This window comes from Taudactylus pleione, unplaced genomic scaffold, assembly GCF_031769625.1.
Source record: "Taudactylus pleione unplaced genomic scaffold, aTauple2 ptg000100l, whole genome shotgun sequence".
Classification (NCBI taxonomy): domain Eukaryota; kingdom Metazoa; phylum Chordata; class Amphibia; order Anura; family Myobatrachidae; genus Taudactylus; species Taudactylus pleione.
In genome coordinates this window covers 15,242,754-15,257,987 of record NW_028284502.1, presented here as the reverse complement: position 1 = coordinate 15,257,987, position 15,234 = coordinate 15,242,754, and the positions used below count along the sequence as shown (strand labels likewise).

The 15,234-nt window shown below is 43.7% G+C and overlaps 1 protein-coding gene across 2 annotated transcripts in view; it reads right to left on the bottom strand.

Moving 5' to 3' along the window:
* Positions 1-15,234, bottom strand: part of KIAA1549L (KIAA1549 like) — a 248,584-nt gene that overhangs the window by 110,031 nt on the left and 123,319 nt on the right. For both annotated transcript variants that reach the window (XM_088470490.1, XM_088470491.1), the window contains exons 6-7: positions 13,198-13,334; positions 2,410-2,572 (exon numbers count right to left, since the gene is read on the bottom strand). In XM_088470490.1, the coding sequence (XP_088326616.1) occupies positions 2,410-2,572; positions 13,198-13,334 (300 nt within the window). The remainder of the gene's footprint in view (positions 1-2,409; positions 2,573-13,197; positions 13,335-15,234) is intronic.

Genomic DNA, 15,234 nt, shown 5'->3' with positions numbered 1-15,234 from the left:
GAACAAGCCTGGAGTTCTAATATACCACAGGCAGGTACTTTACTGGTAGATAAAGAAATCTTCATAGATATTCTCAGTCTCTGGGCCTGATTCAGAGCCGGACACTCTGACAGAGCGCTCGCTCTGAATCAGGGCCAGCCCTCTGTTTTTTTTGAGCGGCCTCCTGGCCGCTCGCATAGCTGTGGGTAACCACCCACAGCTATAGCGAGCGGCCATGATGATGGTCGCGATGGTCAAGACCATCGCGACCATCGGGCTTGCGACGAGACCCTTGTGGTAGGGTCTCGTGGCCGCACGCCCCAGAGTGCTTTCGGCTCAAACAGAGCCGAAAGCACTCCCACTGACATCACTTGTGATGTCAGTGGGGCCGGCCCCAGACGGTAGGCGTTCCCATGGGAACGCCTCCGTCTGGAGAGCCATGCCCCCGGCCCGCCCACCAAAGGGGGCATGCTTTCACTCAACATCGACAGCACACCCCCTTTGGTACGAGACCCGGAGCGTCAGCTTGCCCATCGCTATCTGGGTCTCGCGCATGCGCACTGGGCCACCATTGACCCGCTTGCGAGCGCATAGCGCTCGTGAGCGGGTCTGAATCAGGCCCTCTGTTCTATATCTGTCTATGGGGTCTATTCCTGAAGTAGAGAAGAGCCCTGTTTAGCTGAAATCAGGCTTTTTCTATGCTTATTCATGGAGCAAGTTTACCGTGGAGAAGTGTATTTCTTCTCCAGCGGATCCCCCGCTCCATGCATGCATCTGCTATTGTATGGTTAGTGCCATTCATGAAGGAACGGAAAGCTCTGCTCTCCATTCCTCTCCTGCGGTACAGATTCGCCATCTGAGGATTGTGTTATCTGTACCACAAGCCGGACAGAGCAGGGAAGTTGCATACAACCCTGCTGTCTGCCCGGCACCCGGCTCTGGCTACGTCCCCTTTTCCCAGCGTCCTTTGCAGCAGGTCTGGCCTGACCTGCTGCTCTCGGACGCCGGCACAAGCGCAGTGAGGAGCAGGTAAGTCGGGCTCCTGATATGTCTGACTTCTCCCTGCGTCCAGGGATCACGGATGGGACGGACACCACAAGAAGACGTCGGACAGGTAACTGTACATGAATGGCTAATAAACTTCACTATATATCACATCGATGTGAGGCGATATATAGTGATATCTTTTAGTAGCCACTTCATGTTCTACATGAATAGACCCTTCTGTTTCTGTCTGTCTCTGTGTCTGCTGTATATTTGTGTCATACGAGGGGTGGGTCACAGAGCCATCATTATACAGTATTTGCTTTATATTGTAACACTATTTAGGAAAATACAAAGACACTATGGGGTCTATTTACTAAGCTGTATTAGGCGATAAAGTGAACAGTGATAAGGTACCAGCCATTTTTCAAACACAGCCTGTGACATGGCAGTTAGGAGCTGATTGGCTGGTACCTTATCAACATTCACTTTATCTCCTAACGCAGCTTAGTAAATAGACCCCTATAAGTGCCATCGCTTTGTATTTTAGTTTTGTATTTTATTACTGGTCGACCGACAGATTTGGTAAGTATGCTGCTGTGCATACGCACTTACCAGTACACCGATCGATATGCCTGGCCGCAGTAACCAGTTGTGACATCATTTTCCTGGTTCCTGTGCCCAGCATATGGGTTGGTTGGTCGTTGGCCCGTACACACAGCCAGATATGCCTGATATATATAGTTCAGATATATAGCATCTGCAGTGCCGTCGCGATTTATCTGTGAATGACTAGGTTCACAGATATATATCGTGTGCACACAGCGGCCAGCGGTCTGGACAAAATATTGTTTGTCGGCTATACGGACGATATATCGTCCAGTGTGTACCCAGCATTAGACTATTCAATAGATTGATCAGTTATATTTGAAAAACATAATATACCTATTAGGGATGTGCAGGCTCGGATTAATTTGGATTTGCACGCCGGGTTCTGATTTTTCCCTCCAAAAATCAGGTCTCAGAAAGAGGCAAAACGTCATCTTTCATGGACAAACGATGATGTTTGTCCATGAAAGATGACGTTTTGCCTCTTTCTGAGACCCGATTTTTGAAGGGAAAAATCCAAACCTGGCGTGCAAATCCAAACTAATCTGATCCTTCACATCCCTAATACCTATAGGTTTACCTCTGAATAAAATAAAGTTCTTTCTTATGTTACTGTGAAAAGCACTGCAGTACATTGTTATTTATTTTTTCCCCTTATACTGTTTATTACCGAGTTATGATGTAGTCAACAAACAAGAAGTGAGGAGAACTATGCCAAGCAACAAATTGGTGGACCTAGTACATTTATTATATCAAAGCCTTGGATTATCCAATAAAGTATTTCTGACTACCGCTAAATGCATCATAACGTGACATTCATGAAATGCAAATACTTACGTTCTGCAATAATTAAGGGAGGGTCTCCCAGGTAGTACCCAACCACCTCCCCAGACAGGACATTAAGGAGGCTGCTAGCTGTGGTTCCATTTAATGGCTGGCTGTTGTTCTTCACGGTATATATCAGGGTTAGAACCTGATTAACTACCGATGTGCTCAAAATCTATTAAAAAAAATAAAAATGAAGGTTATTTGAAGGATATCGAAGAGGTCGCCATTAATGATCTCCTCCGTTGGCAACATCGATGGCAGGTAATTGGTGGGAAAATGTTGATTTATTTTGAACATCGATGAACAAAGCTCCACCTCTGGGCTGGCCATGTCATGAACCCGGGAGCCAATCACAAAGAGTCTTAAAAACATTGATTCTCTTTAACATTATTACTAAACATTGCAGCACGGCCGGGGTGCTGAGAGGGAGAGGGAGCGGGTGCTAACAGCCCTGAAGGACGGCATATCATCACTGTAAAATCGTCTGGTGGGAAACCATCGGCCCTTCACTATTAATAGGTATATAATTGACCGTCAGCCCCTGACCATCGATGTTTGTTATATTTCTGTGTAAAAATAAAGCTGCTCAGTACATGCAAAAGCAGACAGTATTTACCCTGCATGCAGAAACAATAAATGTACAGTATTTGCATCCCTTCTATTGCAACATGGTTTGCCCAGGTACACAGGGCATGAAACAGAGGTGGGCACTATACCAATGTTTTGTACTGCGCAGTTTCAATGGCCCCGGCAGATTTGCTGCAACGGACATTCTGAGCAACCGTAGGATTTCACAGAAGTTCGGTGATGTGACCAGTATTATGTGGCGGATTAGAGCCGCAGGTGGGCATCTCTGTAAACATCCCAGAGGCTGCATTGGCATAATTTTTGCAGTACCGCTGCATACAAAGACGCAGCTGCGACGAGATTAGCGGCCATTTTACTTTCTGGTTCGGATCGCGCATCGGCTCTCTCTCACAAAAAATAAGTGTAAGTGTAGCCCATAGGCTACCGGGGCTAATGTCATTTACAGATGGCGTTACCTATCGGTGCCAAGCTATACAGCAAAACTGTTAATAAATATGTCCCACAGGGGTCAATTTATCAAGCAGTCAAAAGTGTGGAGAAGTGGACCCGTGGAGCAGTTGCCCATAACAACCAATCAGCTCCTACCTATTATTTTATAAACTGTACTTGATAAATGCTACTTCAAAGCTGATTGGTTGCTACGGGCAACTTCTCCTCACTTCTCCACACTTTTCACTGCTTGATAAATAGACCCTTAATCTTGTTGTTAGATTATAATGCTCTAGAATTCTCTAGAACAGTGGTTCTCAACTCCAGTCCTCAGGTACTCCCGGCAGCTCATATTTTCAGGATATCTGTCTGTGGAAGAAAGTGAGATAATTACTGAAGTAGAAAAAAAATAGATGATCTCACCAGTGTATGATCAAGAAACTTACAAAACATGAACTGTTACTGTATAAGTACTTGCGGACTGGAGTACAGAACCACTGCTCTAGAATGTAAGCTCTTGTGAGCAGGGCCCTCTCTCCTTCTGTTTTCTCCACATAGTTATGAAATCTGCAAGTTATAAATATGTTATTGTGTACATCTGTATGTATATATAACTTCCCTGTTTGAACTCCCATGTACAATGTAATTATTCTGTATGTTCCATAAACGGCACAAACAGTAGCTCCTTAATAGATAATAGATAATAATGATAATATTAATCATGAACAGATAATTACATTACTTGTTTTTTAAGGTACAAATAGCCCATATGCAAATATTGTGAGTTAAACATATAACACTGATCAACACACATTTTATTGCAAATCACATCAGAGTGATTTGGGGTTAACTTTGTGGTGATGATTCCGAATAGGATGTCGGTTTTGAAAGATTGGCTATCATTTTTGAGATACACGGACGAGAAACAAGAAAAACACAATAGACAACTGTCAACTGACTGCTGGTTGGGTGGCCGATCACTTAGGAGGGGGAATATTCTAGAACGATCGCAGTGAGAACACTTAGAATATTTATGTGTCTCATCTTCTAGAATGTTCCCATATCTTCCCATATGCATGCGTTATGGCTAAGGGGGTCATTCAGACCCGTTTGCGAGCAAAGGACGCTCGCAAACGGGTCGATGTTCCTCCACTGCGCATGCTCCGTCGTGCGCATGCGCGAGACCCGGACTGCGACAGCCAAGCTGTCACTCCGGGTCTCGCACCAAAGGGGGCGTGCTGTCGATGTTGATTGACACCACGCCCCCTTTGGTGGGCGTGCCGGGGGCGTGCCTGCCAGACGGAGGCGTTCCAATGGGAACGCCTACCGTCTGGAGCCGGCCCCACTGACATCACTAGTGTCACTAGTGGCTCTGATAGAGCCAAAATCACTCCTGGGCTTGCGGCAGCGAGACCCTACCGCAGGGTCTCCGTCGCAAGCCCGATTGTCGCGATGGTCAGGACCACCGCAACCATCATCATGGACGCTCACTATAGCTGCGAGTGCTCCGGTCAGAGCGTTCAGCTCTGAATCAGGCCCTAAGTTCCTTATTGAGGGTATCTATTATGTCAAGAACTAGAGCCAATTTAGAAAAAAAACGTTTTATTTTTGAAATTCATTCAAATACTCTTGGCAACTAAATCATTTTTCTATTTCTTTTTTTTTAAGGATGTGTAATTATTGCTTTACAGCACTATAAATTAACTTTTGTCATTTAGGCTTTTTATGCTTAATCTAAATATGCAAATTAGCCTTTTTTATGTATTTCAATATTTGGCTGAATATTTTAGGTGCATACACATGTAACGATTTTGTTAGTGAACGATTTTCGTTAACGATTTCCATTCAGTTTTTCCTTTGAAAAAGTGAACGATTTTTTGAAGTGTAATGAACGATTTTTGGAACGATTTTTTCAACGATGAACGAAAAATGTTCCTTCCCTTAATGAAAATCATTAAGTTGGTCAGTCAGAAATGGACGATGAACTACAAAATACAAACGGGATCGTTCATCGTTATAACTCAGAAAATGAACAATTTAATGAACGATTGAATGATAACGACGTCGTTATAGTTAAATCGTTCAAAAAATCGTTACCTGTGTATGCAGCTTTAAGAATAGGTTTCGTCATCCATCAGATTTCAGGGTATAGCTTCCATTCTAAATGTCTGTGATCTTCATGTAGATGAATAATGGTTTCAACGCAAAATAACAAATTATGGGCCTGATTCATTAAGGATCGCTATTGCTAAAGTGTACGCAGATGGCCGATTGTTGCATACTATGCATCGCAGTGTGCGTGCACGAAGCCACCACTGCGATCGCATTGCGATCACACAGACCACGGAGAGCCATCGCAGAGTGAGTGACAGGCAGTGAGCGTTTGGGGGTGGTGACAGGGGAGTGGTCGGAGAAACATAGGCGTGTCTGTCCATTTGACCGCTGTTACATTGGCGTGCATAAATTAGCCAGTGCGATTGCATATGCAGCTTGAGTACTTACTGTGTGCAATGAGGATAGCAGTTTTTAAGTAAGGTCAGGGCTGCCATAATTCTGCGTGAGGGGCCGATGGTACCCGATGTTACCGATGTTTGTGATGGTTTGCAAGGTGTGAGATATCGGTAGTGGGAGGCAGTGGGCGTCTCTATGCTGGCAGTGCGACGGCATTGCGATTACAATCATTAGCATATTTTTGCAGCAGAACTGCGTGCGATTGCGGAGCTGCAATCGCAATAGCGATCCTTAATTAATCAGGCCCTATGGCCTTATATAGTACAGTACAGAATTGTTAAATTATACTGGATTATATGTTGACTTTCTACTTCACAAAAAGGTAAATGATTGACTCTAATCTGGGAAATAAATGGGTTAAGTGACTCTGTGTGTATTTTAGGTTTGCGCTTTAAGTTACTGTCCCGCTGCCCGCTGCACCTGCAAATGGTATAATCATGTATTATGACGCAGATCTTAACAGCTGCAGCCCCATCAAGTACCAGTACACTGCCAACAATCCCACACTGGCATTAAGGCTATTTAGCGACAAGTTTGAAGATTTTCCAGCATAAACATAAGAGAGTGAATGCTTATCTATCATACAGAGGGTAGATATGATATGATTTTCATTTGAGCTGTTAATGCCTATATCATATACAGGAAAGAGTTGTTTTCCATGCAATTCATTTTCAATGATAGATAGAAAAAGGAAACAAATACGTGAAAACATGTTGTAGCACGCAACTTCATATTTGACATCGTTAAATTAATGTTATTCAATAACAAAGGTTCATTATAGCATTATTTTCAAAATCTTTCAAGAAAATTAGTTTAGCGTGGGTTTCCTCCGGGTGCTCCAGTTTCCTCCCAAAATCCAAAAATATATTGGCAGGTTAATTGGCTCCTCACTAAAATGAACCCTAGTGAGTATGTGTGTACAGGGAATGTGGCAGGGAATATAGATTGTAAGCTTCACTAGCGCATGAATGGTCAAGTATTCTTTGTAAGTGCTGCGGAATATGTGTGCACTATATAAATAACTGGTAATTATTATTATTATCCTTTATTTATATGGCGCCACAAGTGTTCCGCAGCGCCTTACATAGTACATAGAACTAACAAGTGATCAAGAAACAAGTAACTTACAGTACATTACAGTGCAGGACAAGGACACATATATACATTGCTGCAATAGCGATTAAACACTCACAATAAGCAGCCGGAAGTTTGCAGTCACGTGTTAGGTGCCCTTATGGGGAGTAAAGAGTAGAAGAAAATGTGACGAGAAGCACATGAGGGAAGAGGTCCCTGCTCGTGAGAGCTTATATACTAAAGGGGAGGGCAGACAGACAGGCGTGACACAGAAGGGGAAGATAGTGAGGAAAGAGCATGAGGTGGGTTAGGATGAGAGCTGGAAGGCCTTGATGAAGTAGTGGGTCTTGAGAGCCCGTTTGAAGATTTGAAGAGAGGTGGAGAGTCTGATAGGGAGAGGGAGAGCATTCCAAAGGTAGGGAGCAACACGGGCAAAATCTTGGATGCGGGAGTGGGAGGAAGTAATCAGTTAACAAGAGAGGCGACATGCATTAGATGAGCGAGGTGGACGGGCGTGAGTGTGAGGGGAGAGAAGGTCAGAAATGTATGTGGGAGAGGATTTGGTGAGGGCTTTGTAGGCGAGTGTAAGAACCTTGAATTGGCATCTGAAGGGGAAGGGGAGCCAGTGTAGGGCTTGAAGGAGAGGGGAAGCAGATGTAGAACGTCTGGAGAGGAAGATGAGCCGAGCAGCAGCATTGAGAACTGATTGTAGTGGAGAGAGGTGAGAGACTGGGAGGCCAGCTAGGAGAAGGTTGCAGTAGTCCAATCTGGAGATGACCAGTGAGCGGATGAGGGTTTTAGTGGCATCCTGGGTGAGGAAGGGTCTAATCCTGGAGATATTTTTTAGGTGGAGACGGCAGGACTGCGAGAGGTGCTGAATGTGTGGTTTAAAGGAGAGGGAGGAGTCTAGGATAACTCCAAGGAAGCGCACTTTGGGGCTAGAGGAGATAGTTGTGCCATCAATAGATAATGAAATTGTGCGAAGTGAGGTAGTGGAAGAGGGTTAGAAGATGATCAGCTCAGTCTTAGACATGGGACATCCATGAAGAGGCAGCAGAGAGACAATTGGAGATACGGGTAAGGAGCGAGGGGGAGAGCTCAGGGATGGAAAGGTAAATTTGAGTATCATCAGCATAGAGGTGATATTGGAGATCAAAGGAGTTAATGAGTTCACCTAAAGAGGATGTGTATAGGGAGAAAAGGAGAGGTCCAAGAACAGAAACTTGGGGAACTCCTACTGTTAGTGGAAGTGGGGGGAGAGGAATCATGAGAGGACACAGAGAAGGAACGATCAAGGAGGTAGAAGGAAAGCCAGGAGAGGGCAGTACTACGTAAACCAAGAGAGTGAAGGATTTGCAGGAGGAGAGGGTGGTCTACAGTGTCAAATGCAGCAGAGAGGTCAAGGAGAATGAGCAGAGAGTAGTGGCCCTTGGATTTGGCAGCAAGGAGGTCATTGCTAACTTTCGTGAGGGCAGTTTCAGTGGTAATAAATACATTTGATAGGTGCAAGTATTTGAATGTAAACTAAACAATATGTGGAAATAAATACTATGCACTAAGGTGAGATGCCTCTTCTCTTATGTTGATGACCTATGAACTTGATAGCAGGTAACCCAAAAAACAAAACATTTGGGGGGTAAATTTACAATGCTGCAGCTTCTTGGCAGGTTTCAGCTCAAGATTTAAAGCCGCATTAATATTTAGTTGAAAGTATAATGCGCTTTGTAAATATGCCCCTTCGACCTTACTCTCTGGGACAGGGACCTATAATTTAATTAGAATGACTAAAACTTATACAATTCAAAAGGAGAAAAGGAGACTCTTGTTTGGGGCCACTCTTAAAGAAAATTAAAGATTAAAACTTAACTTTTATTAGATTCTAACAAAAACAAAACAAATACAGATGAACCGGTGTTTATATGAAAAAAAGTTTTCTACAATACATTAAATATCATATGCATACTAAAATCATATTAAATAGAGGGAAATATTCCCAGTAACACCTATGATGCGTTGTAATATCTCATCAGATTGCACACTCAGGACCTCATTCAGAGCCGCTCGCAAAATGCGAGCACTCGCTATGAATGAGGGCGGCCGCTTCTATGTTCAGAGCCGGCCTCCTAGCCGCTCGCTAGGCTGTGGGTGACCACCCACAGCTTTAGTGAGCGGCCAGGTGGATGGTCGTGATGGTCAAGACCATCGCGACCATCGGGGCTTGCAACGAGACCCTTGTGGTAGGGTCTCGTCTACCGCAAGCCCCAGTAAGCTTTCGGCTCTATTAGAGCCGGAAGCTCACCACTGACATCATGAGTGATGTCAGTGGGGCCACCCCCAAACGGCAGGCTTTCCGTCGGGAACGCCTCCATTTGGCCAGCCAGCCCCCCACCCCGCCTACAAAACGGTGCGAGCTGTCGATCACCATCGACAGCCGCCCCTTTTGTAGTGAGCCCCAGAGCGAGAGAATTTATTTCTCGCTCCGGGGCTTGCGCACGTGCAGTGCGCCCGCTGCGCGTGCACAGGGCCACAACATCGACCCGCTTGCGAGCACATAGGTGCTTGCGAGCGGGTCTGAATGAGTCCCTCAGTCATTTGTGTAGGCACAGTCAGGGCTGGATTAAGGCTTGTGGAGGTCCCAGGGCAACTAAGTTGTGGGGACCCCTACCAATAAAATAGCCATGACCCCCGGGGAGAGGGAGGTAGTGAGGGAAAGCGTGAGAGAGAGGGAAAGAGTGAGAGAGTGAGGGAAAGATAGAGGGGGGAGAGGAGGGAGAAAGAGAGGGAGGGAGAGGAAGAGAGACAGAGTGAGAGAGCATGAGCACACACAAGGCCACACACATTGACACTAGTAGCGTCACACTACCTGTTTCAGTTTCAGTTGGGAGTGGTCCTTGGCTGGGTTCTTATGGGTTGCTCTGCACCTCGGACATGAACCCCTTAATGTTAGGTACGCCGGTATAGAGGAGCGTTGACGCTGGCCCGGCGCTTAATCATATATTTGCAAATGTATGCAACCAATACCTTCTATTATCATTTAGGATTCAAGTATTTTTGCTAATATTGCTGCAGTGTGCTGGAGGGAATCTTCTTTTTTGTGTTTCAGTTTCATGTCATGCCATTAGGCCCCACCCCTACCCATACACCCGTAAATCACGGCATTATGTCAGTGAAGGGGCGGGGTTTTGATCGTCAGCCACGGCCGGGCCACCCAATGCAGAGGCAGAGACAAAGCTTCCTCCGTCAGGCTTAAGTCAAAAGCCAAAATGGCCCGGCCATGCAGGGTCCAGAGTGGCCCGGTTCAGGGTAATGCTTGGTATAATAAGGGGGCCCCTGGGCAACCGCCCCGACCTCCCAGTCTATAATCCGGCCCTGTGTACAGTAATAGCAAAAGCTAAAAAATTACTTATACTCGTAACACAGTTATCATCTCAACATGTAATCTTTTATACATTGAAACTATTTGGGAGTATTACAACTCGATTACATTTTGAGATATTATAAAGCATCATAGGTGTTACTGGGAAAATGTCCCTCTATTTAATATGGCGGGTTTCCACTGTCCACGAACATTGAAAGTGGGCTTCTCCGGGCTTGCAATCACCGGAGCTCAAAGGTAATAAATACGAGTGAGAAATTTGCAGATCATTAAGCCACGTACACACTTGCCGATATTTGGAACGATTGAACGTTAACAATATCGTTCACACTATCGGCCTGTGTGTACGCGAAAAATGTCCAGCGATGCGCGCTCCCGCTGATCCTTTAGGATATCCCCAATTGGCTATATCGTAAGGGATGTCATGCTGCTGAATACAGCATGGCCTCACTCGGCCCCCCTGCCGTAATCCGTCGCTGAACGTCATCGGCAAGTGTATATACACTTGCTGATGCCGGCACCCCCGCCGGGCACGCCGATGACGATATCGCCGCATACACACATCATGTAGTGTGTATGCGTCTTCAGTTAGACCACGTATGGGGTACAATTTTCGGTACATTGCCCTATGAAGTATATAGGAGAATTAAGGGGTTTAGAGGCAGGAAACCTCATTAATAAAAAGAAAGGAAGATTTAAATGATAAAGTTAAAAATCAGGAGTGTATATTTTGGCAAAAAAACCAAAAAACATCTTAGTGGTGACCTGATTAAAATTTCTTAATATATCTTAGGTTCAAATTAATATTTATCTAAAACTTTTTGTACCAAGGACAAAACTCAAGAGGTCATCCATTACTAAGAGAAGAAAGGAGGTCCCACCACAAGAATAGGAAAGGGTTCTTTACAGTAAGAACGGTAAGGCTGTGTAATTCTTTACTACGAATTATGTAACTCCATAAATTCTATATTATGAGGCTGTTTGGTTCAATGAATCCACTTAGGATGAGTCAGGAGGAATTCGTTTTCCATTTAGAGGCTAAACTTAACCCCTTTCTGAACTTACAAACAAGCAGCCACCTAAATACTTCCCATAAGTGGAGGTGCAGCTGAGTTGCATACGACTTAGCAATGCCCATGCTTGTGTACGCTCAGCTTCGGAGCATGCGCAGTGCGACAACACGCAAGTTCTGTCTTCAAGCTAGCGTTCAACTCTGCAGTAACCCATGATACCTCAAAGCCAAACATTAGCAGATGTGTCCATCTCCTCTATAAGCTCCAGTTCAACTATTTTGAGCATGTGCAAAGTGGATTGCAGTGATGCATTGGGCAACCTGCCACCTCTAGACCCCATACCGTTGCACCCCCTGCCATGGCAATAGTTCCCCCCTAAATAGCAATGTTGTGGCTTTATGTTAAAATGAGAACACACTGTATTCAGTTAGCGGCGAAAACTGTCGTTTTTTTTCACCATTAGCCAAATCGGACGATTTTCGGGAAAGAAATTTGCGAAAACTGCCGATTTTTGCCAAAGAACTGGCGAAAATGGCAAACAGGCGAAAATGGAGAAAAAAAACTGGAGAATTTTCCATCCCAGACCAGGAGAAAAAAAAATGCAAAATCCCTATTTTTGCCTAAAAATGTGGGGATTTCTTTCAGAACTCTTGGGACACCCCCCTAACGATAAATTACCCCAAAAAAACATTTTGTAAGTTGCATATTTTGTCAAAAATCGACCACGCAAATTTTGGGTGAAAAAAAAACCCCACTGAAAATGGTTTTAATGTATTGGGTCTGATATTTTCGGGGTTCGGTATTAATGCGTCAAGTGTTTTAAACATTGCACACGGTTGCAGCAGGTGTTTTTTTTACTTGTTTTTAAAATTGCGATTTTTATGACACGAAAATATACTTGCACCCATTTTAACGTACCCCCAATTTACGTGGAACAGTAATTTCCTCGAAAAAAATAGTACTATCCTTTTCATCCTTCATCCAGCAGATATTTATCTGAACCAAAATTTCAGTCTCATTTTTTGTTTTAGATAACAACATATACTAAATTAATTGATACAAAACAATATTTTTTATATGGATTTTCTAACTAAGCCAAGGCCAATTCCATAAAAGAGTCAGTGATAATTTTAGGAGCAGATAAATATCAGCCAGGGGGTAATTGGCCAGTTAGATGTCTACAAGATTAGGCTGGTATGTGGAGGAGATCATGTAAAGGTGCCTACACACTAGACGATATTTTATACGATTTGCCCGATTTTGAGACATCGGAACGACAAATCATGTAAAATATGTCCAAATCGTGATTGTCCACTCACGATCACGAAGCGCATACCCGCTGGTCATACATCACATCTTCAGATCTTGCCTACTTAAGGCAAGATTTGCCAATCTCGTACACGATTCTGTGCAATAGATAGATTTTGTGCACGATAGATCTTAAGTCAGATTGGACACTTTTTAGCACCATATCGTGTCCTGGAGAGCCTGGGAGAGTTCAAGGGAAATAGCTCACGATATCGCATCGTGAGCACATCGTCTAGTGCAGGGGTAGCCAACCTCGGTCCTCGAGTTCCTGTTTTCCAGACCACCTAGCAAGTGCACAGGTGTATTCATTACTCACTGACCCATTTGAAAAGATCCACAGGTGGAGCTAATTATTTTACTTGCAATTCTGTGAGGAGACCTGGAAAATATGCACTGTTGGTATCTCTTGAGGACCAGGCTTGACTACCCCTGGTCTAGTGTGTAGGCACCTTAAGGGTACATAGCAAAGCTGCATGGCAGTTATATCCTGTGTCCTACCTGGACTGAGAGGCTGTTACGGCTCATACCCACAGTGGTGATCTCAGCCTTCTCGAAAGCCGTCTGTAACCTTTGTTCCATGGCCCGAGCATAGACACAAGTATGAACATTACCACCTGTCCCCATCAACTTCAGCACTGTCAAAACCAACACACATATGCAAAAAAGAAAGTTTATCTTTGAGAGTTGCAGTCTGATGATATCAAAGAAATGCAAGTACAGTATGTAAATAAATAACATTTTCATTTTTACCTGTTGTCACTGGTTTGTTATACAGTAAATTATGTGATGTATTTACAAAACCTATCTGAATGTGTCCAACTGTTTGAAAAAAACATGGCAGGTCCACAGTAAAGTCAACCAGACAGCTACACATTGTGGGGGCAGCCATTTTCTTGGCCAATATTCATGACAAGGACTGCCTATCAATAGAAAGGAGTGGCAGCACGGAGTAATGGCTGTTGGTTCACCTCACAAAATGGCTGATTCCACTATGTGTAAGTGAAGTGTTCTCTGATCTCTATCCATACAAATGTATGCCATCTTTCTTGGAATCGACTGCCAAGCAAAATGCATGTTTCCAGCTTCAGTGATTCTGAAAATAAACCAGAGAAAATTGCCACAAAACATTTGTCAGATGACACTGTAAACGATCATACGGCTAATTAAGTGAAAACTCCAGTCTTAGGCTTGAGGCCTATGTATTCCAGTACAGGTCTGCGATGTATGCTTTATAAAGATTCCTCTCAGGTGCCACTTCTATATATCTTTATATACTTACTTTATAATGCAGTCTAACACATTTGACTATATGAATATTTCTCTACTTTTAGCAGAGTATCATGGGAGGCCCAAAATAAATATGGTAGCAGTATATTTTTTTTAACTACATATTAATACAGTTGGCAAATATACCAGAGAGAGCATTTTACAGTGCCCTGTTTTCTCCCAGGCAAAATTTCTTCAGAACTATGGGGTCTATTTACTAAGCAGTGTTAGGAGACAGAGGGAAAAGTGATAAGGTGCCAGCCAATCAGCTCCTAACTGTCATTTTTCAAACACAGCCTGTGAGATGACAGTTGGGAGCTGATTGGCTGGCACCTTATCACTTTTCACTCTGTCTCCTAACAATGCTTAGTAAATAGATCCCATAGTATGTTGTGTAGATGGAGCAGGCCAAGGAGCTAGCCCTCCATGCTGTGAGTCCAATTTTTCTTCCCAGTTAAGTTATCAGGCTACCCTTTCCTCACTCCCTCTTTAGCTCTTCTCCAGCTGTGTGGTTGGGAGGAGAATGGAAGACAGAACAGTACATACTCATAGCCCTGAATAAAATGGTGTCCCCAATGCAAACAGGATTCAGGTGACAGGTTTTTAATGCCATTACTTAACTGATAAAATGATTATGGGCCAGCATATATAATTATATATACATTTTTCTGCAAAAAAAAGCCCAGACTGCAGTATTGTTATCATTACAAAATGAAGTGGTGCATGTTGGGTGAAATCTCCACACAAGTAGATAGATTAAACATTTTACCAAAAAAAATAAGTATTTTGACGCCAAAAGACGATTGGAAAAAAAAAAATAAAAAAAAAAATATATATCTATATATAGATGAGTAGCGTGGAACCATGGCGCCCGAGAAAGTGCATGTCGTAGCGCCCCCCCCTCCCTGTACTGAACTGTGCCAGTAATGTATGGCCAGCCTGCGGGGATACACGATCTGACATTAAGGGGTAGGTCCTTTGGCACTGTTTATTTATGTATAGCACCTAGGATCTGACTTTTATCTCCTTTGAATCATTGTTATTAGTCAATAGAGGAGATATTAGTATATATTATGATCATTTAACTTAAATTGACAGAATACATGTGCTAGAGTGAGATTCCACAGGGTGCACAGCTTATTACTGCAATTACTGCCCCAAGCAGCGATCACTGGAGTGGGGACACCTATAGGAAGCTCCCTTCTAAGCTATGCTCCTACTTGGCAAATTTACATTGCACCTATATTAATGTGAGTACTACTAACCATG